Source organism: Leucoraja erinacea, chromosome 30 (assembly GCF_028641065.1).
Source record: "Leucoraja erinacea ecotype New England chromosome 30, Leri_hhj_1, whole genome shotgun sequence".
Lineage (NCBI taxonomy): Eukaryota > Metazoa > Chordata > Chondrichthyes > Rajiformes > Rajidae > Leucoraja > Leucoraja erinaceus.
Window position 1 is genome coordinate 11256297 of NC_073406.1, and position 27229 is coordinate 11283525.

Consider the following 27229-nt stretch of genomic DNA (forward strand, 5'->3'; position numbering starts at 1 on the left):
ATGCAGTAATCTTCAAACAGTGTCTCCCCAACAGGAAGGAAAATAATAAAATTGCAAAATTCTCCCATAAGCTAAAAAAAATCTGTCCGCTGACAGAGATGTCCATTTGGTTGACTGTGATTATAAGGCTGCAAATTTACTGGTTATCGATATTGAATGATCCTGGTGAGCAGGCATGTGGTTTGGACATTGTATTCTCTGGATCAGCTCTTGTTCTCTCCATTGTCAGCCCTGCAAATCTGCATATGCGTGGCACTGAAATTGTATTTTTTTTTTTAAGTAAAAATGATTACTGTGACATTTGTGTTGAGAAAGAAAACGATACAGACCACTTGCTCATGAATCGTAGAATATCTCTTTGCTTAATTTAGTGGGACCATCACAGAAATTGCTTTTGAAACCCTGAATGTAATGACAAAATACAAGATTACAAAACTATTTTTATGGCAAAGGTCATAACTATGAATGAAGTAATGATTCTTTAAAGTCCCAACAGTTCAGGATCTATTGGCTTTAATAGTTTATGATGGGTTTAGTAAAACAATGTTGAGAAAGATCTACAGCAATGTACAGGACAAATCTACTTGATCTGAATAGCTTTAGGAGAAAAACAATAATACAAACATTTCTAGGAAACACTGAAACTTATCTCAGCATATATCTCCATGCTTCATTCCTTTGAAATAAGTTATTTAGCCTGTGAATTCAACAACATTTTCACAGTAATTACATTCCACCAAAAAATCCTCACCAACCACACTGCAGCAAAGGCATTCTAATCACAACAGGGAGGATCCACTTTTGGCTGATCCATGGGTTTTTAATTACTCACATTAACTTCGAGTAGTTATATCTTTTAACTCATCACTCAATTTTTCCACAATATTTTCTCCTCCAGTGAGAAAGTCAGCCTTTACAATTCATTATTTGTCAAATGTTATATAAAATTACAAATATTATATTTTTGTCAAGTGCTATACCTACAAAGATGTAAATGCACGTAAAACCAAAAGCTGCTGTGGATTACATTATTAGTATGTCAAGTCAATGCTGTGATTTCCACAGCACCTGCACAATGGCTTCATCAGTGGCTAAACATAACTGATCACAACTATGCCATGATTAACTTAAAATAAATTCTAAATACTAGCACCAAGCCATAATCAGCAATTTATTTTTGTATTTCTCATCTCCCAAAGTCCAGGACCGACTGATGCACAGCAATGTATTTTCAGATTTATTAGCTGAAAATCTGGCACTGCTCTAAAACTACAGCACTACAGCTTGGGACAATCCTTCCCATGCTGATTCAGCACTTTCTCTCTGCCAGATATAACCTTCATCCATGCTCAGTGTACAGCACCTAAACTTATAGCTAGAAAGATTCAATCTTATATAATGTTTTGAATTCACAGTAGGAAATTTATTGATTTTCAAAAATAAGCTTTGTGAAAATTGAATGATCAGATTATCTGATAGGCTCTGCGAATTGCTAAATGGACTAGGAAAACTCAGCGGGACAGGCAGCATCTCTGGAGAAAAGGAATGGGTAAGGTTTTGGGTCAAGACTCTTCTTCAGACTGATATCAGGGGAGTGGGCGGGACAGAGATAGAATGTAGTTGACGACAATAAGACTGGTGGGAGAACTGGGAAGGGGGAGGGGATGGAGAGAGAGGGAAAGCACGGGCTATTTGAAGTTAGATAAGTCAATGTTCATACTGCTGGGGTGTAAGCTACTCAAGCGAAATACGAGGTGCTGTTCCTCCTATTTGCGCTGGGCCTCATTCTGACAATGGAGGAGGCCCAAGACAGAAAGGTCTGATTGGGAATGGGAAGGGGAGTTAAAGTGCTGAGCAACCGGGAGATCAGGTAGGTTGAAGTAGAACAATCGCCGAGCCTACACTTGGTCTCACCGATATACAGGAGTTAACACCTGGAACAGCGGATAAAGTAGATGAGGTTGGAGGAGGTGCGTGAACCCTTGCCTCACCTGAAAAGACTGCCGGGGTCCTTGGATGAAGTCAAGGAGGGAGGTAAAGGGACAGGTGTTGCATCTCCTGTAGTTGCAGGGGAAAGTACCTGGGGAGGGGGTGGTTTGGGTGGGAAGGGACGATTTGACCAGCGAGTTGCAGAGGGAACGCTCTTGGAAAGCAAAAGGGGTGGAGATGGGAAGATGTGGCCAGTAGCGAGATCCCGTTGGAGGTGGCGAAAATGCTGGAGGATTATATGCAGTATGCGACGGCTGATGGAGTAGAAGGTGAGAACAAGGGGGACTTTGTCCTTGTTATGAATGGGGGGGGAAGGGGAGCAAGAGCAAAGCTGCGGGATATCGAGGAGATCCTAGTGAGAACCTCATCTATAATGGAAGAGGGGAACCCCCGTTCCCTAAAGAACGAGGACATCTTCGATGACCTGGTAAGGAAAATCTCATCCTGAGCGCAGATGCGGTGTAGAGGGAGTAATTGGGAGCAGGGGATAGTCTTCACAAGAAGCAGGGTGGGAAGAAGTGTAGTCTAGATAGCTATGGGTGTTAGTGAGTTTATAATAGATGTCAGTCAATAGTCTGTCTCCTGAGATGGAGACGGTGAGTCTAAAAATGGCAGAGAGATGTCGGAGACGGTCCAAGTGAATTTGAGTGCAGGATGGAAATTAGTCGTGAAGTTGATGAAGTCAGTGAGTTTTGCATGGATGCAGTCGTCAATGTTGTGGAGTTAGAGTTTGGGGATAGGGCCAGTGTACGCCTGGAACAGTGATTGTTCGACGTACCCAACAAAGAGGCACGCCCAGCTGGACCTATAGCTACGCCTTGGATTTGGAGGAAGTATGAGGAGTCAAAGGAGAAGTTGATATGGGTAAAAGGACCAGCTCTGCTGGGTGGAGGAGAGTGTTACCAGATGGAAATTGTCTGGTTCTGCAGTCGAGGAAAAATGAAGGGCTACCAACAGTTTCGTCCTTTATCAGAAATAGCTACTTTGGGACAAAAGAGATGATAGCACTTGTGGATTTATTAAAACACAAATTTAGATAGCAGCATATGGGGAAAATGAGATTCCATCTACAGTTTTCAAATCAGTTTGCATTTTTTCCTCAAGACAGCCATTTCAAACTAAGATGACTGATTCAGCACAGTAATATTGTCAAACAGTATCATTAAAAAATCAGCAATTTCCCTATTGTCCTCCCTACTGAAAGATAATTGTTTCAATGCTTAATTTTCAATGAAAAGGACCTGAACTATAATCAGTTGTCGGACTATCACCAAACTGCTGTAAATTATAATATTTTCTATATTTAGATGCCAATATCTCAATAATCACAATCATAATACCTCTAGCATGAACTGTTCAAGCTAATTAGATGTGGTTGCTTAATTATCTTATTTGGACATCAGCTGATTTCTATTCATGGTCAAATTAGATCAACTGGAATTACTCATGACATCCAACAGGTAACATTAATGGATCAACAACTATGTGATTCCTAAGTTCTGCAAGAACAAAATAATGCCACATCATAGTTTTTGTTGATAATTTGCTGATAAGTACTGGTAAGGGAAGCGAGAGAATAATTATGTTGCATGATTCCTACCTCAGCAATTATCATTCATGAAAAATTATAAACAGTATTCAGCTCTCTAACTACAAAATGTAAGTATTTGTGCGTCTGAACTGCGTGACATGTTGAAGTCAAATAATTAAATCACTATATTAGAAAAGTCTAATTTTAACTAATTAAAGTTCAGAGACCTCTCACTTACAGATTGGTTTATTCCATGAAAACAGCCAACTACATTACATTTCCATGACAGCTTCTCTCACAAATGAGTGCACGTTGAAGATATATTTCAGAACAGAATTTAAGCCACATTCCTATGTAAAATGTAATAGTTATAGGATAACACGTTACAGGATAGTCACCCACAGATTGCAGGTTAAATTCCAATTGTGGCATGGCAAACAATTTAAATTCAGCTTCCAAATATATTGCATGAAAAAAAAGGTAACATCAGTAAGAGTGATTTCAACCTATATGATTGTGTGAAAATCAAATTTGGTAACCCATTTGCTTCAGAGAGGGAAATATGCTGTCCCTATGTATCTAACCATAAGTACATTCAGTCTCACAAAAGTGGTTGAATCTTAACTGCTATCCCGAGTGGCTAAGCAAGAAGCGCCTCAGCTGTATCAAGTCACTACAAAGATGACCAAGAATAAAACGAGCCGAACGGCTTGCCTATAACTTCAGCATTGAACTAGTCCCCCTCTGCACAGCAAGAAATTTGCCATTGATTAGTCTGAGACCCAAGACAGATAACAGGAAAGTAATTAATGATGGGAATACTAAAATAAATCAAAATGGAGTAAAGGAATGTTGACAAAACACCTGAAGCAGGAAGGAGAAAGCATGAAGCAGGAAGGAGAAAGCATTATTTGGTATCCATGAGTTATCCAGGTGATTATTTGTTGAAAGGATGGAAAAAAACATTTTAAGATCCACACCTGCAGATACATTTTATTTCTGCACATCTTCCTTTATTCTTGAAAACATAAAATCTACGTAAATGTTCTTATGTAGGAATCTACCAAAGAAACTAAAATACCTGGAAATTATTTAAATCTTGCAAACCCCAACTTGCTCATTTTATTGCTTTTTCATACATCAGTACCCAAGAGAAAATAAACTAAAACTGAACAAATATTGATCTAAACATGCACATTCCTATTAAAAAAAATCACAACAATGACTTAAATGATGAGCTAAATATCTATAGCTGACTATCTGACTACTTTGCTACATGATTGAAGCATTTATTTTTTTTAAACTGGTATACAGTGACATGCCCTGAGAATCTTATGTACTGGGACTTAAACTCCACCTTTCTATCCAGTTAGGATATGGCAAGTTTGGGCCAAGACTTGGCTGGCCACCTTACCAGAGCCCATCCTTTCTCACTTCCTGCAGGCAATAAAGACTGTTGGCAGAAGCACGAAACAGGTCACCTGCCTGTGTATTACTATTGAAATTAGAAAAGAAAAAAAACTGTAACTGTTAATTATATATATAATTTATTAAAAGTAACTTTTTAATATATATTTATATATATATATATATTAAAAAGCCTGTAATGTTTTCCCTCGTGAATCTTAAGGTATACATGCCTAGATATAGTTTTAAAAAAACAACTTTTTCTATTTAAAACTCACCACACAGTGGCTGAACTCCTGATTGGGGCCACCCTCTGCGCCTTGTTTCTGAGGCTAGACATGAAACAGAACATAAATTTGTTTAGCCTCAGATCCCAATATTCACTGTTGCTCACTGCTCATCCAAGGCTAAGCATAGAAAGATCCCATTTCAGTGCCAGGCCTTGGAAATGTGGCAGGAGTGAAGTGACAATTCTAGCAGCTATTGGGTGAAAATAGTCAATCTCTTAAAAAGGTGTTAAGTTTTTGAAAATTTATCCAATGGTCAGAATTATTTTCCTGCTTTCTTTCGTTAGATTTTTCACATAGTAATAGCATTGTTCTGGGATCCATTCCAGAAATATAGAATCCAGGGAATGGATGGTTAACAAAAACAGTAAAAATGGGTAGCAAACAAATAAATCAAACAGCCAGTTTGATTTTAAAATGAATAATATTATATAAACCCATTAAAAGAAGATCTTGCCATAATTGGGTTTGTAATGATCCTAATAGACATTGCATTGCTTTGCATAACAGACCAAATAAGACTATTTAAAATTTTAGACATTAATGTCATTCACATTCTTGGAATAATTTTTAAACATCAAGATTATTCTTGATGTGAAATGCAGGCAGACATTGTCATCAACTGAGTTTGAGATAAAATATGCTCTTTTCTAGGGATTAATGATAACATGCGGATAAAAAAAAAAATCACGGGATTTTATTATTGTTTGCACCTATGCCACTTGACAGGAACTTGTCAAACTTATGGTAAACTTTACTGGTGGGCCTCTATATCCACTGCGTTCACTTCACTGGAGGAATTGCTGTCAAACACCTAAGTGAAAGTTCACTGGCTGAATATATTTCATCGCACATGGACAACAACCATCTCCCCAACATGCTACAGATTGGAATCATATGCAAAAAGTGAACAGTGGAAATTATAGCACAGTTGGATATAGACCTGCTATTTTCACCAAAAACACTGGAAGCACAAATAACAGCAGTAAAGTACTGCATTTTTCTGGTCTTCATGAGCTGCAGCTTGGTCTTCAATTGCCTCTTAATTTGAACAATGTTCCTAATGTAGCAAATACAAGACAGTGAAAGAAAGATCCAAATCTCCAGTAGAAATCTGCTTAACAGGGAATAAAAAAAATTAAACGCTCTCAAAAGTCTAACTGGTATGGAGATTTTATAAACCAAAATAGTTTAACCAGTTGCACAAAACAAGATCAGCTTGCCCCGTTTACCTTTGGCTTAAATAAGCAAACATACCCAATGAAACCTGTATAATTACCGTGAATAAGATAATCCTGATAAAATGGACGAGACAGAAAGTCTTATAGAGTATATCAAAATTTCCAACTACATTTTCTTTGCCACCTCACCTGCACACACTCAGCAGAGTTTATTTCAATTTTACCATTCATCAAGAGATGCATCAATATTAGTTTTCTGTTATGGCCTTTTGATTATTAAAAAATCCCTCTCTTGCAATGTGAGCATGCTCGTATTTGTGTGTGTCAGCGTTTGTGTGTGCAGATGAATTGTAACCTAAGGATAGGTAACTGCCCAACTGATTGAGCATATGCAGAATTCAATAAGGTTAGTTGCATCAATGACTAATTTAGGATTTCGATTGAGAATTTATTTTTAATTCCTGACATCACAGTACGTGAACCACCAGTGAGCCAAGGGAGACAGAGACTTTACCTGCTATGACGGGCAAGTTGCGTCTCCCTCTGAATACTAATGAAAATTGGAACCGTCTAGGATACACCTTAAATTAGCTTCGTACCACATCTATATGGGGTTTTTTTTGGGGGGGGAAAGGGAAGAGAGAAACTAAAGCTACATTAAAACTTTATGAGAACTGATTAATAGTAAGGCATTTTCCATTCTACATTTCAGCTGAAATTTACATAGACATTAACTGAGAATGAACTACCCGTTGCATTTACCTCTTAATTAAACAAAGTAAATTAGTTGAACACAAACCTGGATTTTGATTTCAGATGAGAATCAGTTCAAATCTTTCATCTGCCGCCTAAATTTTTCTGGTATTACTGCTCTCCAAGTTACTAGGCACCTCCAGAGTTTTTTGAAATTATTCTCACCAGACCATCACAATACTTTGACATAATTAAGCCACAACCAATTTTGAAATCACAGATTGGGCTACCAGGCAGTAGCGTACGCAAGGAGATTCAACAATATTAGACTGCAAAAATATCTTGAAGAAAATAAACATCTTCATTTGAAATATCGCGATTGCTTAAAATAACGGGTCTACTTGTAATTTGGCAGTGTGTAATTATATAATTCAAGGAATCTCGGAAAAAGTGAACAGAAGGCACAGAAACGTCTGAGAGTATGATCATATGACTTTTGCCAAAACATGGTTTAAGATGGGGAGAAAAAGTAGCTCAAGATTCCTGGGTCACATGGCTGGAGGAGAAAGAGAGGATGTATACCAATATTCATTTTAGAAATTACTACAGATGTGAGGAAAGATCGTATACTAGAAAAGTCAAAGTTAATCTGAAAAATAAAGAAGTTGTAATCGCATTGCTTAGATCGTACCCAAGGCTCCAAACAGGACTGAACCGAACAGGAAGGTTTCTGAGAAATGGACAAATAATAACAACATTTTTATAAAATCATACTCAGCAAATCCAAGGAGAGGTGGGGACTGGACAACTTTAATTCATGAGCTTGGGGCAACAGGAAGGATGGCAGAGCGAGAATTATAAAAGCACCAATCATCATTTTGAGTTTACAATGAAGGATAGACATAACTAGGAGTGAAAGCTATAAATTAAGGTAAAGTCAATCTTATCAGGGTGACATCGTTTAGTAATTGTGGACTGGAAATAGACACAAAGAGTAAATTAGTTGCAGAGAAGTGGAAGTCACCGGCAGGCGGAGACAAAACGTAGTAACGGAGGAACCTTGATGAGCTGATAACTTGAAGTAATTTAATCGAATAGCTTAAAGTAGTCAAAATTGCTGGAGAAACTCAGCGGGTGAGGCAGCATCTATGGAGCAAAGGAATAGGCAGCATTTCAGGTCGAGACCTTTCTTCAGACATGTTGGGGGGGGGGGGGGGGAGAGAGAAAGAATTGAATAGCTTGATTTTTTTGACCAATGTGGACACATTTGGGATAAATATTTTCACCATATATATAAGTACATATTTCTAGGAATTCTAAATGACGTGTTCCTAGACACCATTCACAGGCATTCATAACTTTCTAAAATGTTAACACAATGAACTTTTGGCTTACCAGATTTGTCTCAATTATTTACTGAAAATTAAATATCAATCAACAATTTACTTGTCAATTACAGCAAAGACTCATACATTTGCCTTGCAATGCATTACAATTTGGGGCAACCAAAATTTTACAGAAATTATACAAGTGGATCATTACACTTACTGAACCATAATATGTGGCGCCGTATTCTTTAAACATTTAGATAAACTAAATAAATCATCTCAGATGGCTGGGCAATATGCAATTTCAAATCTAGTTTGTTGATTACATACCTTCACACCAGCATCAGCATTTTTGCTATTAAGTGTGCCACAGATAAAAATCTGCAGGATACCATAAACTGTATACTAAATTTTAATTGAACTTGCACTCTAGTTCCAAAAGCTATGTTTAGTTGGCAAGAATAATCTAAAAGACGTACACCATCAGTAAAATGCTGTACTACTGCACTTGAACCAAAATGATTTGATGATACACCAATATGCTGCTTGTGCAATGGTTTAGTTGCTCTTATTAGGAGTATTGATGCCAGGCATGCAAGCACAAGTACTTCACCACAGATATATAACTCAAAACTTTTGCCACTGGTTATCTAAATGAGCAATCTAGGTTAACTCAAATTCCATCCTAAAAACATCATGAAACTGAAATCAATACATCTGGTAATTTGTGGACTAATACAAGGAAAATGGCCCGTGAATACTGCTGTTGCTGGACATGCATTGCAGGATTGGAGTTACATGGTTGACCCTCAAGGTCTTTTTAAGAGAGCATGAAAAAAAAATGTGGATGGAAGCCCATCATATAAGCATAACTTGGAATGGTCGGAAAAAGTCTCTCCACCAGTATCCAATTATACTCACATAAATATCTAATTTCAGACGATAAATAAATAGGCAAGCAGTGAGTACATCGATTTTACATTAGAAAGTATTGCTCAAGGTTTTCTTATTTCCAATGTTGACTATTGTATCTATTATCAACAACAACCAACTTGGCTCACAGCAAACTTCTGTTTAAAACAGCTAAGATGAACTGAGAAACCAAAAGACGATTAAGTGCAATCAATTTCATGAGCTCAGAATAAATGCCATTCAATCTATTCTTTTTTTTTTTTTTAATCCTCAAATTTTGTTAGTGGCTTACTACTTACCATAAGTAGTGAAATCACCAGGACCTGGTCCAGAATAGAATGTACCAGGAGGCGGCTGAACAGGATACTGCTGTGGTGGCCCCATATACGGAGTCGCACTGGGGCGGAACTATTATAAAAGCACAAACCAAAATTAGTTTCAGCGCATGTCATTTCTTACGAACAACACTTCAAATACTTCTAAAAAAAAAAACTTCAATTGATTTTGTTGAAAATAATTATCACAATAAAGTGACATTATATAACTTTTGGATTGCAGTCTTATCCCAGATTCAACATAGCAAAATACAGATGCTGGAAACACTCAGATCAGATAACATTTGTAGAGAGAAAATGTTTCAGGTTGAATGACTTTTCAACAAAACTACAAAATCTTAGAAATTAAACACATTTTAAAGTAGCATGGGGTGGGGCAGTGAGAACAGGCAAACATTTGTGAGATTTATTGAATGAAACAAGTGGAGGTGGCATCAACAATGGGGATGAGAAGTTCGGTTAATCACAACTGATCAACCCGAAAGGAATGGGATAGGCTCATTATCTGAATTCAATATCGAGTCCTAAGGGCAGTAACATGTTTGGCTAAAAGATGAGATGCTATTCCTTAAGCTTACATTGAGCATTCTTGGATCTGTGTAAGAGCCAAAGTCAGTGAGTGCAATAGCGAATTGAAATGACATGTAACTGGAATGTCAGGGTTACTCTTGCATACGAAAAGCAGGATGTTTTGCAAAAAGTTCACCCAACCCACATTTGACTTCTCCAATGCAGAGGAAACCACACTGTGAGCACCAACTGCGGCACGTTAAATTGGGAGAAATGCAACTGAAAGGAAGAATGGTCTCTACCCGAAACTTCACCCATTCCTTCTTTGCTGCCTGGTCCACTGAGTTACTCCACCAATTTGTGGCTATGTTCTGAACTGTAGCTTCACCTGGTTGGGACCTTGGATGTTAGGTCAAGGTAAAATGGAAGATGCTTTAAGGAGAACTAATTTGGAGATACAAGATTGAACCAAGGATTCCTGAAGAGCCTGGTTCCTTCAGAATGCTGAAGGGACCGAAAGGACTACAGGGAACGTGCCTTCCACGGTACATGCAATCTCCTCAACATTCACTCCTCTTATTACAGCATCTTCACATGCAACCACAGAAAATGAAAGCCTGTCTTTTTATCTCTTCTCTTTCCACCTTACAGGAAGAGATTTAAAAATCACTGCAAGGACAAGCCAAGGAACTATAGGCTAACTACCGACCCTATCAATGACAGGCAAGTTATTATCTGGGATTTTGAGAGACAGGATATATTTGCATTTCGAAAGCCACGGAATGATTAGGGACAATCAAAAATGACTCAAAGTGCTGGATAACTAAACAGATCAGGGTGCATCTCTGGAGAACATGGATTGGTGATGTTTCGGGTCGAGATCCTTCTTCAGACAGCATAGTAGGCTTGTCTTAGTGCATGGAAAACAGTATTTCATTAATTTAAGTTTTTGTGAAGACCTGATCAAGAGAATTGACAAATGCATGGCAGTAGACAAGAGTCAAGTCAAGAGTGTTTAATTGTCATATGTACTGAAAACAGAACAATGAAATTCTTATTTGCAGATGCACAATAGGTCTGTAAACACAGTACTCATAGGTAATGTAAACAAATTCAATAAATGAAAAGCCTCACTATTAGTGCAAAATTGGCCGAAGTCCTTAGTGCAAACAAGACAGTTCGTAGTTCATAGTTTAGTTGGTGTTTGTAGTCTTCGAGAGCCTGACAGCTGTTGGGAAGATCCTGTTCTTGAACCTGGAGGTCACAGTTTTCAGACACCTATACTGTCTTTCTGAGGGCAGGAGTGAAATGAGAGGGTGGCCAAGGTCTTTAATGATGTTGATTTCCTTTCTGAGGCAATGACTCCTATTGATCCTTTTGATATTGCGGAGGTCAGTACCCATGATGGATCGGGTGGTGTCCATGATTTTTAGTTATCTGCGCTTCGCTCCAAGCCGTTTGCGTACCAGGCCATGATGCAACCAATCAATATACTCTCATGTATACATGTGGGATTTCACAAGGTCCCACATGGCCGACTAGTCCAGAAGGTGAAATCACATGGGATGCAGGATGAGCTAACCACCTGGATTTAAAAAAAATTGTCTTGGTGGAAGGAGTCACAGTACAGGAGTGGGGAGTTATTTCCATGTTGTGCGGTCTGCGATCAGCTGTGTGACAATTGGATCAGTGCTGGGTTCCCCGTTGTTTGCCATATATTAACAATTTGAATGAGAATGTTGGTGACATATTTAGTATATTTGGGGATGACACAAAAATTAGTGATGAGGCAGACAGTGGAGAAGGCGTCTCAGGTTACAGCAAGGCCTAGTTCAATTGGGAAAGTGGGCAAAGGAATGGCAGATGTAATTTAACTCAGACAGGTGCAAAGTGATGCATTTTGGCTAGTTAAACCACTGCAGGGCTTAAGGCAGTATATGACAGGGCCCTGGGGAGTGTTGTAGAACAGAGACATCCAGACATACAAGTACATAGTTTCCTGCAAGTGGTGACATATGTAGACAGGATAGTGAAGGTGGCATAATTCACTGAATATACTCAGGGCAGAGTTCAAGCAAATTAAGGGATATGCAGTTAGGGCAGGAAAGTGGTACTGAACAAGAAACTAGTTTTGACATTGCTGAATGACAGTGCCGGCATGAGGGACAACATGACGTAATCCTGCACTAATGGAAGATGAAATGGTGTCTGGTGTGGCATCATAATGAATTTGGAAGAAATTAAAGAGGATGATCTGTTGAACATGGAGGGATTGATAGGCAAGGGGTGTTCTGTTGGAGGACAGGGTGTAACAACAAAAGTGTAGGAAACTTAAGTAGTTGAGAACCATTATGGTGGATGGAAGCCACAAATAAGGGAGTAAAGGGAATTAAGTTAAATCAGTGGAAAAATAATGATTTAAAAATAATCTGAAAAAATGTATAGGATGCAATGTGACGAAGGACTGGCTGTGGGACAGGAAACAAAATAAATCCTTGCATAGCATGATCATGTCATCTGCACCATGCTGAAGGAGAGAACTGAAGAGCACAGAAATAGGTTCAATAGGGCAGATTATACTATTATTTTGTTTGGTTGGGTATCCATTCCACTGTGACCAATGAAGAGCATTTGAAGTTGTAATCAATAGCTTGGATTAAGAGCTTGCTGTGTTCACACAAGGCCTGTACTAATCATTATTAACCCCTCTGGCATCTTTACCAATCAGTCATACCATTTGGCAGGAAAAGCTTCACAATTTTGCCCACATTCAACCACTTGATTAGATAGTGATTAAATCACTATCACCTCTACTTATCACATCTTTAATCATCCTAAGGTAGACAAAAGTGCTGGAGAAATTCAGCGGGTGCGGCAGCATCTATGGAGCGAAGGAAATAGGCAACGTTTCGGGCTGAAACCCTTCTTCAGACTCCTATCTTTAATCATCCTAATTTGTTCATTGATTTAAATACTACAGTGGTGTAGTTAGGCTAAATACTACAGTGGTGTAATTAGGATGTCTCATCCAAGGCAGATTGTTTGAGTAACAAGCTATTCCAATTCCATAAATAGGAAATTTCCAGCAGAAATGGCAAGTCTTTCACTCAACATCCTCACATATCACATTTTGAACTAGATTTACATGATACAATAAACTAAACATATGGAATTACATGAAACCAACATTGATACACTTCCATTTATGAACGTTAGCTCATCGATAAAGTCTCATCTAAATTCCAATTTGAATTATCCAAAGTTTTGAAATGTTTAAAAAAAATAAAATATAACTGATTTCTGAGCAGATTGTAAAATACAATATCCCCAGGTGTGCAGAGACACAACTGATTACAAGTACTTGTCACCCTCACACTACAAATGTATATAGGTTTATTTATAAAGAAAAATAATACTACTAGTTCAAATGATTAATATTTAAAGTAGTAGTTACTTCTCTTACCGGATTTGCAATGTAATATGGAGCCTGAGGGGCTTGGGGATATGGCACAGGTGGATTCATCATTATTATAGGTCCTTGGCTGGGCGGATAGACTGCAGCTGTTGCAGTCTGTGTCCCTGGACGCATGGAAGGATTATTATTCTGTATGTTAGGTCTAGTAGGTTGCATTGGCGGTCTTTGAAAAAACTGCAGGAACAAAAAATGTAAAAAATTAATACACTTACTAATAATTCATAAAAAGCATTGCATACACACCATCCTTTTAAATCGCCTTAAAAAATTGCAGAAAATGATTCATTCAAAGACTACGCTCCAATTTTTTGAAAATAAGAACTCAACTGATGAATATATGCCGGGGGCACTGCACTTGGGCTGGCCACTTTCCCCAGTAATAGGTCTCCATCTCAAGGACAGCAGTAATCTAAAAAAGCAGAAGCTCACCACTAGTGAACTCCAGTCTTTCAACTGCCATGTTCTACAGAAGCACACATCTTCTCAGTTACATTAGAGGGACATTAGCCTACGTGCATCATGACCTCTAGAAGGATCTCTAGATAAACGAACTAGGGGACAATCATTGCAATTTAATTAATTGCTCAATAATTCAAAGTAGTTTATAGAGAGAGTACAGAGGAGATTTACTAGGATGTTGCCTGGGTTTCAGCGCCTAAGTTACAGAGAAAGGTTGAACAAGTTAGGTCTTTATTCTTTGGAGCGCAGAAGGTTAAGGGGGGACTTGATAGAGGTCTTTAAAATTATGAGAGGGATAGACAGAGTTGACGTGGATAAGCTTTTTCCATGGAGAGTAGGGAAGATTCAAACAAGATCACATGATTTGAGAATTAAGGGACAAAAGTTTAGGGGTAACATGAGGGGGAACTTCTTTACTCAGACAGTGGTAGCTATGTGGAATGAGCATCCAGTGGAAGTGGTGGAGGCAGGTTTGATTTTATCATTTAAAAATAAATTGGATAGGTATATGGACGGGAAAGGAATGGAGGGTTATGGTCTGAGTGCAGGTAGATGGGACCAGGTGAGAGTAACTGTTCGGCACGGACTAGAAGGGCCGAGATGGCCCGTTTCCGTGCTGTAATTGTTATATGGTTATATAGTTCATCATTTGAATTTTCACTTTATTTTCATGAATTTCTCTGGACATTTTTAAGCACATCAAGTTAATAAAAAGCAACTTTCAATATTCCAACGCTTGTAGATCTGTGAAGTCAAAGACTTCCATTTTAAATACGTAAGAAAACTTTGAATTCAAACTGATCTGTAAGCTGGGTGGTTGAAATATTTATAAAACGTGAAAACAATTCTAATAATGCTGCCTTAAACCCCTTTTTCCAATTTTCAGCATTTAGCAAAGCCGATTGAGAGTTACTAATTAGTTGATATTACCTGAATAGGTCTGAATCCTCCCTTCAACAATGAAGCAATCAAAGTAGCAGAAAAGAGAGAAAGCCAATAGAACTTATCGATCAGAAGGAAGGTCATGATGTACATGCATTCATTGTAACAGCCAATGATTTTCCACATTCAAGAGAACTTAAAATTTCTCTCCTCCTCCAGTACAAATACCGATTAGATTTATTTCTAACCATACAGAATACTTTGAAAAGAACATTCAGCAGATAAAGTAGCTGTTCCAAATTGGTTGGATAATCAGTTCATAGCTTTGGAATAATCAACATTTTCCAATAGGAATTATGAAATATTACTGCACTTTTCAAAAATGTTGTTCTATAATTTGCACTGATTTCCCATAATAGGTTGAAAATCATCAGCTTGAATTACACTTTTATTATTCTGAAGATGATGTTTACTTCTTCTAACAATCCACATTCAAGATATTCCTTACGACGAGATTAAATGAACTAGATGTCCAAGAAAGCATCAAAACATTGAGATAAAAAACAGTATCATGGTTTTACTGAAACAAATGAATTATAAGGAGCGTGGCTTTAGGCAGTAAAAATATTTTATAATAGATCAAGATATTAACCGTGGAGTGATTTAAACATTTCTAAGATAAGCATTTGTTGAGACAAAATAAATCAGACGTCTCTTTGTAGAAAAACATGTTCCAACAGAAGGATAAGATACCAAAGGATAGGATACTGAAAATAGCTGGAGCTGTCATCCCTTCTTCTCAATCCAGAATGTACAATGTCAGCTCATGAATGAATTTACATTGAAATCAGCTTGGAGATTGTCCTTTTTAAAAAAAATAAAAACCAGTTGAAATGCGACATGACCTTGTGCAAATGCACAACTCCACACTTGGATCCAATCAGTAAGTTGGTTACAATAACTGAACAATAAAGCAAATAGCAGCTTGTCGTTTGTCAATGCTCACTGGCTTCCCTTAGTATTTATATTTACCAGAAGTATATTAAATGTTTTCCTGCTTTGTTCCAACAACTTTGCGCTACTGTTCTGTAATCATCTCTAAAATGCACTACACACCTTAACGTGAAGGTGTGTTTCATAACATTCACCGGCACTTCAATTTTAAATTATGTTGGTAAGGAAATGCTTTTTTTTTTACTCCAAAGGCATGCTGACACTTTCAGTAGACTGATATCTTTCTTAGTCAGGCTATGAAGTGAATAGTGTGGATCATGCAAATTCATATGGTTATTGGGTGGAGAAACCCACAAGGGAAAATGCTTTCAATGGCACCACATTCCATTTGGCATTTGAATTGGTGTTCAGTGAATCTAGTTTAAGTTGGGTTGGAACACTGGTTTAAAATCCTTTAAAGATTTTTTTTTAAATCTGACACGAGCAACCATGTTAAATATAGTACATTTTTCAGAATATAGATTTAGAATCAAAAGCAAAAGAAATATGGAAATTTTGAAATTCAAAAACGACAGGTGCTGAAAATCTGAACAGATAATGCTAGTAACATTCAGGTCAAGCAGCATCTGTGGTGAGACGAAGGGTTAACATTGACGCTCTGCTATAAATGAGAAAACAAGTGAGAAAGTTGAAGAATTTAAGTTGAAAAGTTAACTCTTTTCCTCTTTCAACAAGTATAGATTTTGACCTGCTCTGATAAGCAGCACTGGAAACAGTATGTTGAGCTTTTAGAGAGTTCAGTGAATTGGTCGTGATTATAGCTTGACACCATTATTAGTAGAATTTTAATATTTGAATTCTAGTCCAAAGAAGCACTGAAATGTAATGCTTTCCACCTTGAACTATCTTATCGAGCCAAATTACATTTTATTAGTGAGTACTTCATGGTACATGTTCAGAGGCAATATTAGTGTCATGAAATTTCTTAAAGCCCATTCTAAAGTATTGAATTTGGATTTAAATGACTTTTGATCACTTTGTTGGGAATTTGTAAATATCATTCCAATTCTATTACTCCATTCATTATTTTTATAGTTGCGACTAATAATAGTTTGACAGCACTATGAGACAAAAGATAACTAAAGATTGGCTAAAGATAACTCACAACCCCATCACACACAATGGTTGACTCAATTGTAACTACATACTGGGGGCAATTTAAATCGGCCAACTAACCTACATCTCTTTGGGATATGGGAGAAACATATCAGCACCTGGAAGAAACACAGTAACGTGGAGAAAGTGGAAACTCCACACAGACAGCATCAGAGATCACCTGTCACCTTGATCTGTGAGACATCAGCTCTACAAGCTGCGCCACCAGGCCACCCACAAGTTTCAATAAACATGTCAAGACTGTGTTTTGTTTATGTGAGCAGCAAAATATGTTTATTCCTACACATTGTTGTTTCTGTTAACTAGTTATGATAGAATAATGAACAAATTGGCACAGCTACCTAATAATAATGTATCGTAGAGTATATTATATCACATCATAAATCCACTGACAACTGCTAATGTGGATTTTGAACAGGTCTCAATTGCAATCTCTTGTTGAACAAAGGTCAAATCAACGATAGACACAAAAAGCTGGAGTAACTCATGGGACAGGCAGCATCTCTGGAGAGAAGGAATGGGTAACGTTTCGGGTCTAGATCCGTCTTTGTATTTATATATCTCTCATGTTTCTTTCAGAACGTCCTTCATCATCTTACTACCAATATAGTACTTTGAAGTGCAGTCACTCCTGCAATATGGGCAAACATAGATGAGTTTTATAGAGAGCAGTGGATGCCTGGTACAGGTTATCAGGAGTGGTGGTGGTGGAGGCAGATGTAATAGTGGCATTTAAAAGGCTTTAAATAGGTGCATGTATATGCAAGGAATATGGATCACATGCAGGCAGATGAGATTAGTTTAACGTGGCATCATGTTCGACATACACATCGTGGGCAGAATAGTTGGTTCCTATGCTGTACTGTTCAACGTTCTATTGGAGTTAACAACTTGCATCCTACAAATAGTAATGTGATAATAACTAGATAATCTGTTTTAGAAAGATTGATTTAAGACATAATGTGGACCAGGTTAGAACAGTAGTTAAGAACCATGCCATTCTTTTTCTAAATAATGCCTTGCCTTTTACTTGCACCCGAGAAAGCTGACAGCCACTCAGCTCAACATCTCAACTGAAAGACAGCGGATTTGATTGTTTGACATTTTAGTACAGCACTGCAGTGCCATAGGCTTTGTGCCTAAGTCTCTGGAGTAGAAATTGAAAGCTGAACCTTATGACTTGACAAAATGTGGTATCAACTGAGCCATTGCAAAAGTTCACAGGGAAGGTAAAATACGCAGATTTAGTTTCAGATAATGTGCTGACATTAATGTCTTAAGAATACAAGGGGGCCAATAACTGTTAAATCCATTTTGTATTTTCAGATGAGCCAGATAGCAATGTGAGGAATTAACAGGTTTAGGAACAGCCAGAAAAACCAGTGATCATTATCACTGCAAAAGCTTCAGAGCTCACTACACCCACACTTGATTAATATTAAAGAGAAACATGAAGACTGGATGCTAACATTTGTACAGTTCTTACTCGTCATATTACATTATCCAATGTGAGGCAGTAAATCGAAAAAAAGGCATCACATTTGAAAACGTAACAGTTACCACATTTGAGCAAAGGTAAACAAATTATGGGACAGCTGAGTTTTTCTTGTTTCACAGTTGTAATGCCTAACAATAGTCTCTTCCTACTTTTAATAAATGCCTAGTCAGACATTGCAGTAAAATCCAGCAAGACGACATGTACTGGGAGATAATGACAACACCTCATCTTGTGACACAAATTTAGATCATTCTCACACCCAGATTAGAATGACAGCTGAAACAGATTTGCTCAATAAATATGCAAATTGTTTTCTTAATTGAAATTTTACTCAAAACAAAATATAATGATACACATGCTTATTTCCATTCTTTGGGCAACATTCCATTTGAAAAAGACAATACTGACCTTCCATATATTTTTCAACTGTTCTGTGCTATGAATGTCTATTAAGTTCCTGTGGAGCAGCTTTTGGGCTTAGCCAATTTTTGAAAACCGAATGTACCTGTTGAAAAATGTCAGTACACTAGGATAGCTACAGAACCAGTACTATGAAAACATTATCATCTGAAATTTAATCTGGAAGTTGGTCTACGCATCCAACACTGGGGTGATATCCTAACAGCAACAATCATTGAGCCAATTTCACTCATTTGGACAGTGATATCTTGAACCTCCCTGCATAATATTCAAGCTATCGATATGTTAAAATACTTACTTTCCTCTCCTTCCCACCACTGTAGATATAACAGATTTTTTTTTTAATTGCAGGAGTCCATATCACTGACAAAGCCTGCGTTTATTGCCCTTCTCCACCTGCTCTCAAAGGTAGTATAAGGAGCTGCCGTAAGCTATTGTTCTCTTCCTGATAAAAGTACATCAAAAGTTCTGTTGGGCAAGAAACCTAGGACTTATATTGCTGTTTTGTTATTACAGCAATTTCCAAAGCCTGATACTTGGAAGAGTTCTTGGAAATGGTGGTAAAATCATGAGCATGCTATCTTATGGTTTATTGCAGTTAAGATCAAAACTTGAGCGACTGCTAAATAAGAGCATGCAGTATGTAAATGATGCATTCTGCAGGTAGTTCATTGGATGTAGAGTGAGTGAACATATTGAATGGTGGATGCGGTACAAACAAGCAAGGTTACATTACCTTGAATTCTAGCAAAAGAGAGCTACTGGAGGAACTCAAAAGGTGAGGCAGCATCTGTGAAGGGAAATGGACAGTTGACATTTGGGGTCAAGATCCCAGCTGGGCTGAAAGAGTCGGGGAAGTAGCCAGTTTAAACAGTTGGAGAGCGGAGTGGAGCAAGAGCTGATAAATGATAGGTGAATACATGTGAGGAGGGATTGATTGGCAAATAAAGTCTGGTGGGGGAGGGAAATATGTACATAACAAAGGCTACAGTTGCTGAAATCTGATAAGAAAGGAAAGTGAAGAATGGACCGGCATGAGGGGAACAACAGGAGGGGAGGTGTATGCTGTAGTGAGTTAGGGCATCCAGTAGGAGGGGTGAAAAGAAATGCAGTAAGAGGGATCTGGGGGTTAAGGTGGGAAGAAGGGTTTGCAAGAGAGGCAAACCTTGTTAGGAGGAGAGAAAAGGACATATGAGGTGTGGTTTACTTGAAATTCAAAATTTTAATGTTCTTGTCACTGGGATGGAGACTAACCAGGTGGAATACGGGGTGCTCTTCCTTTACTTTGCATTTGGCATCAACTGCAGGGGAGAAGGCCGGTGACAAACAGGTCAGTCTGGGAAACGGAATTAAAATGGCAGGCTATCCAAAACGGGTGGGAAGCAGGGGTCTGGAATGGACGGGGAGGAATGCTGTCACCCAAGTGTTGGAGCTGCATTCATTCAGACAGTGGAAACGATTCAAGCACACTCCTAATGCGACTCTTAATTGGCGGAAAGATTTTGGGGTGCCACATTGGTAATGTCATCAAATATCATGTGTGGTTATATAAAGTTGATATCAAACTCAGGTAGAATTTGAACTCCGGGTCTGTGCTATTAACTGAAGAAGGGACTTGACCCGAAACATCACCCATTCCTTCCCTCCAGAGATACTGCCTGTCCCGCTGAGTTACTTCAGCATTTTGTGTCTACATGTCTGTTATGAACTATGTATTATGGCAGAGTAAGTACATCATCAAAACCCAATGAAAAAATTAAACGAGTGAAGGAACCATGATCAAATTCAGGCAAATATTATGTATATCAATATGCCATATTTCAAAAGAATTCATGCAAAAGGTTCATTACAATCTTTTTCCCCTCCTATATCTGGAATCCCAGTACATGAATCATCTTCTGTACCTTGCCCACGTGGGCATTCATTTGTAATAAGTCAACACTTGCAAACTTTGTTCGTCTATTTAAAAGCTGTGCTATAAATAGCTATGCCATAAATATAAAATATTATCCTTATCTATCAATTCCATATGTGTGTGTTTCTGAATAAGGTTAAAGTTGAGCACCAATGCTGAAGGTAAGCTACAGCACATGCTGGAAGCCTCAAACAAAATCAGGCAAACCACAAACCATAGACAAATATAAATTCATTTCTCAAGCCAGAGTGCCAAGGGCTTTGATGGGTGGAATTAGTCAAGTGTGCTCAAGCAATATATGGAGGGAAGGTACCCTGGAGGATGCAAAAAAGTGAGGTTCTATTCAGGCAAAGGAAGTGGCATAGGTCAAGTGTAGGCAATGGGGATCTAGTGTATCCTTGTGTGTAATGAAATGAGGATCATAGTTAAGGAAGAGATCAGGAGACTAAGAAGGGAGCATCAGAAAGCTGTGGCATAAACATATTAAGGACAATCCAAGAAGACTATGTATATCAAGGAAAAAGGGATAACTAGGGCATATGAAGGTAGATAAATCTCCAGGACCTGATCAAATTTATCCAAAGAGTCAATCGGAAGCTCGAGAAGAAACAACAGGAGCCCTGGCTGAACTGTATGAATCCGCATCAGACACGGGTGTGGTGCCAAAAGATTGGCTAAGATTTTGCCTCAATTTAAGGGCTGGAAATAAAAAACCTGGGAACTATAGACCAGCAAGCATAACAGCAGTGGTAGGAAAGCTACTGGAAAGGATTCTGAGGGACATAAGACACATGCATTTGGAAAAGACAGGGGTTCATTAGGGGATAATTAACAGAGTTTTGCATGTGGGAGAGTCTCATTAATATGATGATGAACTGGCATAGCAGGAAGCAGAGGGTGATGGTAGAATTGTGTTTTTTCAGACTGGTAGATTGTGCTGAATTCTCCCAATATATAGCATTGCTGTAATCTTCGAACCTCCTGGCTTCTGTGGGTTAGTTATGTTGTTTCATATCAAGTACGTCAGCAACTGTTAATCTATGTTCCAAAACAAGTATTTCTTAAAATGTCATTGGTGAAAATATTTTTCAGTTAAGAAGGGAGATCAAAGGATATAAAGTAATACTGGTATTTCCAATATTACCAGATTGATATAAATTATTATGCAAAAAAAACTAATCCTTTGATAAAACTTCTTGTTAATGGTTTTCATAGCATGTTTAAAGTTTTGCCTGTCACTTATTTTACAATTTATTAACACCCCTGCACACATACTGCCTACTCAGCCAAACCACAAGAAAACAGAACATGATTGGCATCAAGGCACAACTTTGACAGGTATCTTATTAATGGAGATATTTATTGTAGCTGTTGTCCATATTTTTTATTTATCCAAGACAATTTTCAAAAACGCCTCTAAATTTTATTTTTATTTGTGTGACGATTCAGAGAAAATGATGGATCCCTTGATCACACAATGAATCCCAAGTGTCCGACACAATTTAAAATAGGATTTACATTACACAATTGAAGATGGCAAAATAATCTGACAGTTGAAAAAGGTAAACCCACAGAAGATCACCATTGCTTTTTATTAGCCTTAAAATGTAGTTCCAAAAACCGATCAAACAGATGAACATACTTGCCTCAAAATAGTAACTCTACATTTGAGAATGGCAGCAATCTAATTAAGCCAAGTACTGCTTTGAGAAATTTGCAATGATCACAGGAATCTTGAACCAATGACATGAAATCTAAAAATATCACTGACCATTTTACTGAAGGAATCAGAAAACATGGTAGACACCATCATTGAATCAAATTAAAACTAAATCTGCCCGATTTCATTATGCCAAGAATGTTTTCCTGTTGTTGCTGATAGATTTGAACATTAAACAGTATCTCAAACTAAGACCTTGCTCAGCGACTTTCTATGGTGTCATGTTTGACAACTATCAAAACTGCTTGAAAATTGCGTCGAAGACCATTGTACTGTAAAGTGAAGTTCCTCAAGTGCTGAAAGGATGCTGCCCGGCCTGCTGAGTATTTCCAGTGTTAACTGGTCATTTTTTCTGCTAAAAAGCTAATTTGCCTGAACATTCATATTTTGTAATAATCTCCCAGTTCATTTACAGTAATGCTGTTTGAATAGGAGATATTAAATTTTCAAATTCATAGATTGAAGTTGAAAATTACAAAGGTACAACTGTAATATTGCAATTGACACCAACTTAACGGGAAAACAGAAGCTCAATCTCAAATATCTTGTTGCTTTTTAAGTAAAGAAATGGTCAAAGAAGAAATGTCACCACTTCTGCAATCACAATTGAAAAGCAAAAATAATACATACATATTGCACATCCAATAAAAGTACATTTTATAAACGTTTAAAGTAGAAATTCAAAGAGAAAGCAATTGAGGAGTTGCTTCTGTTGCAGTTCTGTGGATGCTGAGACAGCTGATACAATCAAAATAAGGTCTACAAACTTTACCACAGGTAAAGGTGGTGGGTGAGGGAGGTGGAATATTCTTTCTGTTTTAACTTGTCTATGGTGCACTCCAATAAAGAGACACGAGTTTCTCAAATGCTTCTGGCTGATTCATTAACTTAAGCAACCCCAATGCAGAAATTTTCACAATTAGTAAGGATGTTACATTATTCCTGAGGAAGGTTTAAGAAAACACTCCTGCTGTGATTGAGGTCAGAGTGGAGTGTCTGCACCAGGATTCTAACTTTGGGATGGAGAAGGACTCGGCCCCTCCATTAGTGCTGGTCACCTGCACGGAGAACCTCTGTTTTAGAGGTGACAGCCTTGGAGATGATGCCGAATTATCCTGCCACGGGATCTGGAGGATACTGCAGAGACAAGTTTGATGCATTTTTCCAGTGCTGTGGTGGGTAGTCTCCATCTCAGAAGCACACAAAATGGGTGAAATGCATAAAACGGGCTTAATGTGCATTTTTCACTCGTGCACATGGCTCAATGACTTGATACAGCAATCCACAGCTCCTCCTTTGTAATCTTTCGATGCGTTTTGTTAAAAGAAGTAACTCCTACTGAGCTATGGAGACACAAGAAACTGCAGGTGCTGGAATATTGATCAAAAAAACAAAGTTCAATGAATGCTTAGTGGGTGCAGCAGAATTTGTGGAGGAAGTGGACAGGTGATCTTTAGATCGATTTGGATTAGGAAGGGTCCTACCTGAAACGTCATCTGTCTATTTCCTCCACAGATGCGGCTTGAAGCATTGAGTTCCTCATGCACCTTGTTTTTTTTCCTAAACCTACTCTCCAGCCAACCTACACTCCAGGGAAATGTTCCATTGATTGTTTACAATCTACCTTTCAAATGCACCACAAACAAAATCCATAAAGCTATTTTCACTGCTTCCTTCAGCCTCTGCACTGAAGAACTTATCATCTCTGGAAATGTCAACCTTTACATCCATTGACCTTGTTCACTATTCTGTATACACTGGCTCAGATAATCTTACACACCACTGAGCCATTTTTTAAAATTGCCTGCAACTACTTTCTCTTCCCATCACCTCCCTCCACAAACCTTATCCCCAGAATAGCATTTAAGCTTCTCTTCCACCTTTCCAGCTGCTGCCTGCCATGCAATCACATATCCTCACTCTATGAAGTTATTCTTTTAACAAGGCCTTCGTCCTCCTTGGACCACCCAACATGTACCCTGGCACCACAACATTTCTTCATCTTCAGGCATTGTCTCCCCCCCCCCATGCTTTCAAATTAGCGATCATCAACCTTCTGAAAAATCCATGTTTCTCCATTCTTCCAAATCACTACCTAATCTTCCATTTTTCTTTCCTCTAAACTTCTTGAGCATATGGATGGCTTACCCAGACCTCATGCAAACTTCTCCAAGGATTTGAAGACTTTGAACCCAAAATTGTACACAAAGTTTCTTATGACATCCAAGGCAAATATGGCAAAGGTAAACAATCCTTCCTCCTTGTCTTTCACAAAGATTGTACTATTTTTCATACTGAATTGTATCATCTTCCACCTGCTCACCATTGTCAATCAACCAGGTAAGCTGCATTTGTTTTGTTTTTTTCGGGCAATGCCAACAAGTTTTTGTGAAAAGAGCACCGTGAAAGGTAACGTATCGTGAATAAAGGGAGCAATGGATGCACTATACTTAGATTTCAGGACAGCATTTCAAAAGGCCCGCATCAAATGCTACTGTAGACAAAAAGCAGCTCACAGTTTGGGAACCAACATATTCACATGGATAGACATTGGCTAGCACCCAGGAATACAATGAGATTAAATGGGATTTTTTCTGGTTGACAAATGCAACAAATGGTCTACCTCATGAATCAGTGCTGGAGCTTTACCTTTTTACAATTTATATACATTTAACATCAATACCTTTGGTACCTTCAAGGATGAAGACAGAAGGTACGATAGCTAGATCTGCAGAAGATACAAAGACTGCTAGGGAAGAAAGTTGTAAAGGGGACAGAGTCTACAAAGAGACAAAGACTTATGAGTGGGTCAAAATCTGGAAAATAGAATATGTGAAAAAATATGAAATTGACCATTTTGGCAGCAATATAAAAAGGCATATTGTTGCCATTGGGGCATGCAGCGCATCCATGCTGACCATATTAATCCCATTTACCAGCACCAGGTCCATACATTCTATGCATTTATTAAGCACATGTCTAGATAATTAAATCTTGCAAGAGTATCTGCCCCACCTATTCAGACAGTACCCTAAATCTATGCCCTCTAGTCTTAGATGCTTCTGCTATGGAGGAAGAAATTACCTGCGCCCCTCATAATATTATGTACCTGATCGGGTCCACGCTCAGCATCCTCCATTCCAAGAAAAACATAACCAGTCGATCAGTCTCTCCTCATAACTGAAATATTCCACTCCTTTAATATACTCAACGCGCTTTGGGATTTTCCTTAATCTAGTCTGTCAGTCATATTTTTTGGCTCCTCATTGGCCTCAATTTATTTTTAAAGTATTAATGGTGGGTACTTTTGAATATGATAAGAGTCCATTTCCTCAATTACCATGTCCATGCATGCATTTACCTCTTTTATTATCTTTAAACTGTCTAAACATTTGTCCATTAACTTTTGAGTATATGTTTCAGCTAAATATTAAGAATAGCTGTCAACTTTAATTCCCAAAACAAAGTCTTGACACAAACACTATCCATTTCTCTATCTGAAACTGAACCAGACTGCTCGAGATGGGTTGTGGGCCACATCACTATCACTTTTCAAAATCATTATTACCACCTTCATAGCGTTACCTGTCTCCACTGTTGCTTCCGCTGCTTCTGAAACCCTTAGTTATGCCTTTGTAACACCCAGCATTGTCTATTATGATGCATTCATTTCAGGTTTTCCTCTTTTACTCTCTGTATACTTGCGATGCTGTGATCTGAAAGGCCTTGTCTTAACTTTAAGTATTGTTCATCATCAGCTCTACATTTGTTCATCTTCAAATGACATGTTGATTTTAAAATGTTCATCTTTGTTTGCAGATCAATCCATCCATCTTGTCCCTCCCTTTTTCTCTCATCTGTTCCTGCCCCATTACTACCAAGATATATTTTTCTGGAGAAGGATCTCGATCTGAAATGTCACCTATTCCTTTTCTCCAGAGATGCTGTCTGACCCGCTGAGTTAGTCCAGCTTTTTGTGTTTATCTTTCGGCACATTAGATAATTCCAGCCTTCTGATCATCACTGAATTTAATCACTTCATAATCAACAGCTATGCTTTCAATTGCCAAGACGCTACGCTCTGGATCTTCCTTCTATATTTCCCTTCGGTATCAGCTTTTGTGAAGCTCCTTAAACCCAGTTACTTCTTTAAAACATTTTTTGAAACACATTTTTTTTAAATGAGTCTGTCAAAAACTAATCTACTTGTCAAAAACCTGGACCATTTATTTACATCACAACTGCACTCTGTTGACTCACTGATGTGTCTTCTGCATAGTCACAATATTTTTCAGTCATAACATGGAGATAAATGTACATCTTCCACCATGCTTTAACTTTTTCTCAGGCTTTTGTCCTCGGTCCATTTATGGAGTGGACACTTGAAAGAGCGGAACATTTTTTCAGCAAGGGAGTAGTAACGTTAAAGGATTGAGATAAATTAGTCATGGTCAGCATTGGGATGAGGGGAGAAATCTGGATGGTTAGCAGTTCAAAAAGGGATTAAGTGAAAGGTTGGGGAGCTTTGAGGACAAGCTCCGTCTAACGGCAAGAAAA

General features: G+C 38.1%; 1 protein-coding gene across 9 annotated transcripts in view; it reads right to left on the bottom strand.

Moving 5' to 3' along the window:
- The window catches only part of LOC129711635 (eukaryotic translation initiation factor 4 gamma 3-like), a 189340-nt gene that overhangs the window by 89352 nt on the left and 72759 nt on the right, over positions 1-27229 (bottom strand). For 7 of the 9 annotated variants that reach the window (XM_055659431.1, XM_055659429.1, XM_055659423.1 and 4 more), the window contains 3 exons: positions 13637-13822; positions 9628-9736; positions 5206-5259 (listed from right to left, as the gene is read on the bottom strand). In XM_055659431.1, coding sequence (XP_055515406.1) covers positions 5206-5259; positions 9628-9736; positions 13637-13822 — 349 coding nt within the window. The remainder of the gene's footprint in view (positions 1-5205; positions 5260-9627; positions 9737-13636; positions 13823-27229) is intronic. The other 2 variants (XM_055659426.1, XM_055659427.1) reach the window with 1 other exon arrangement.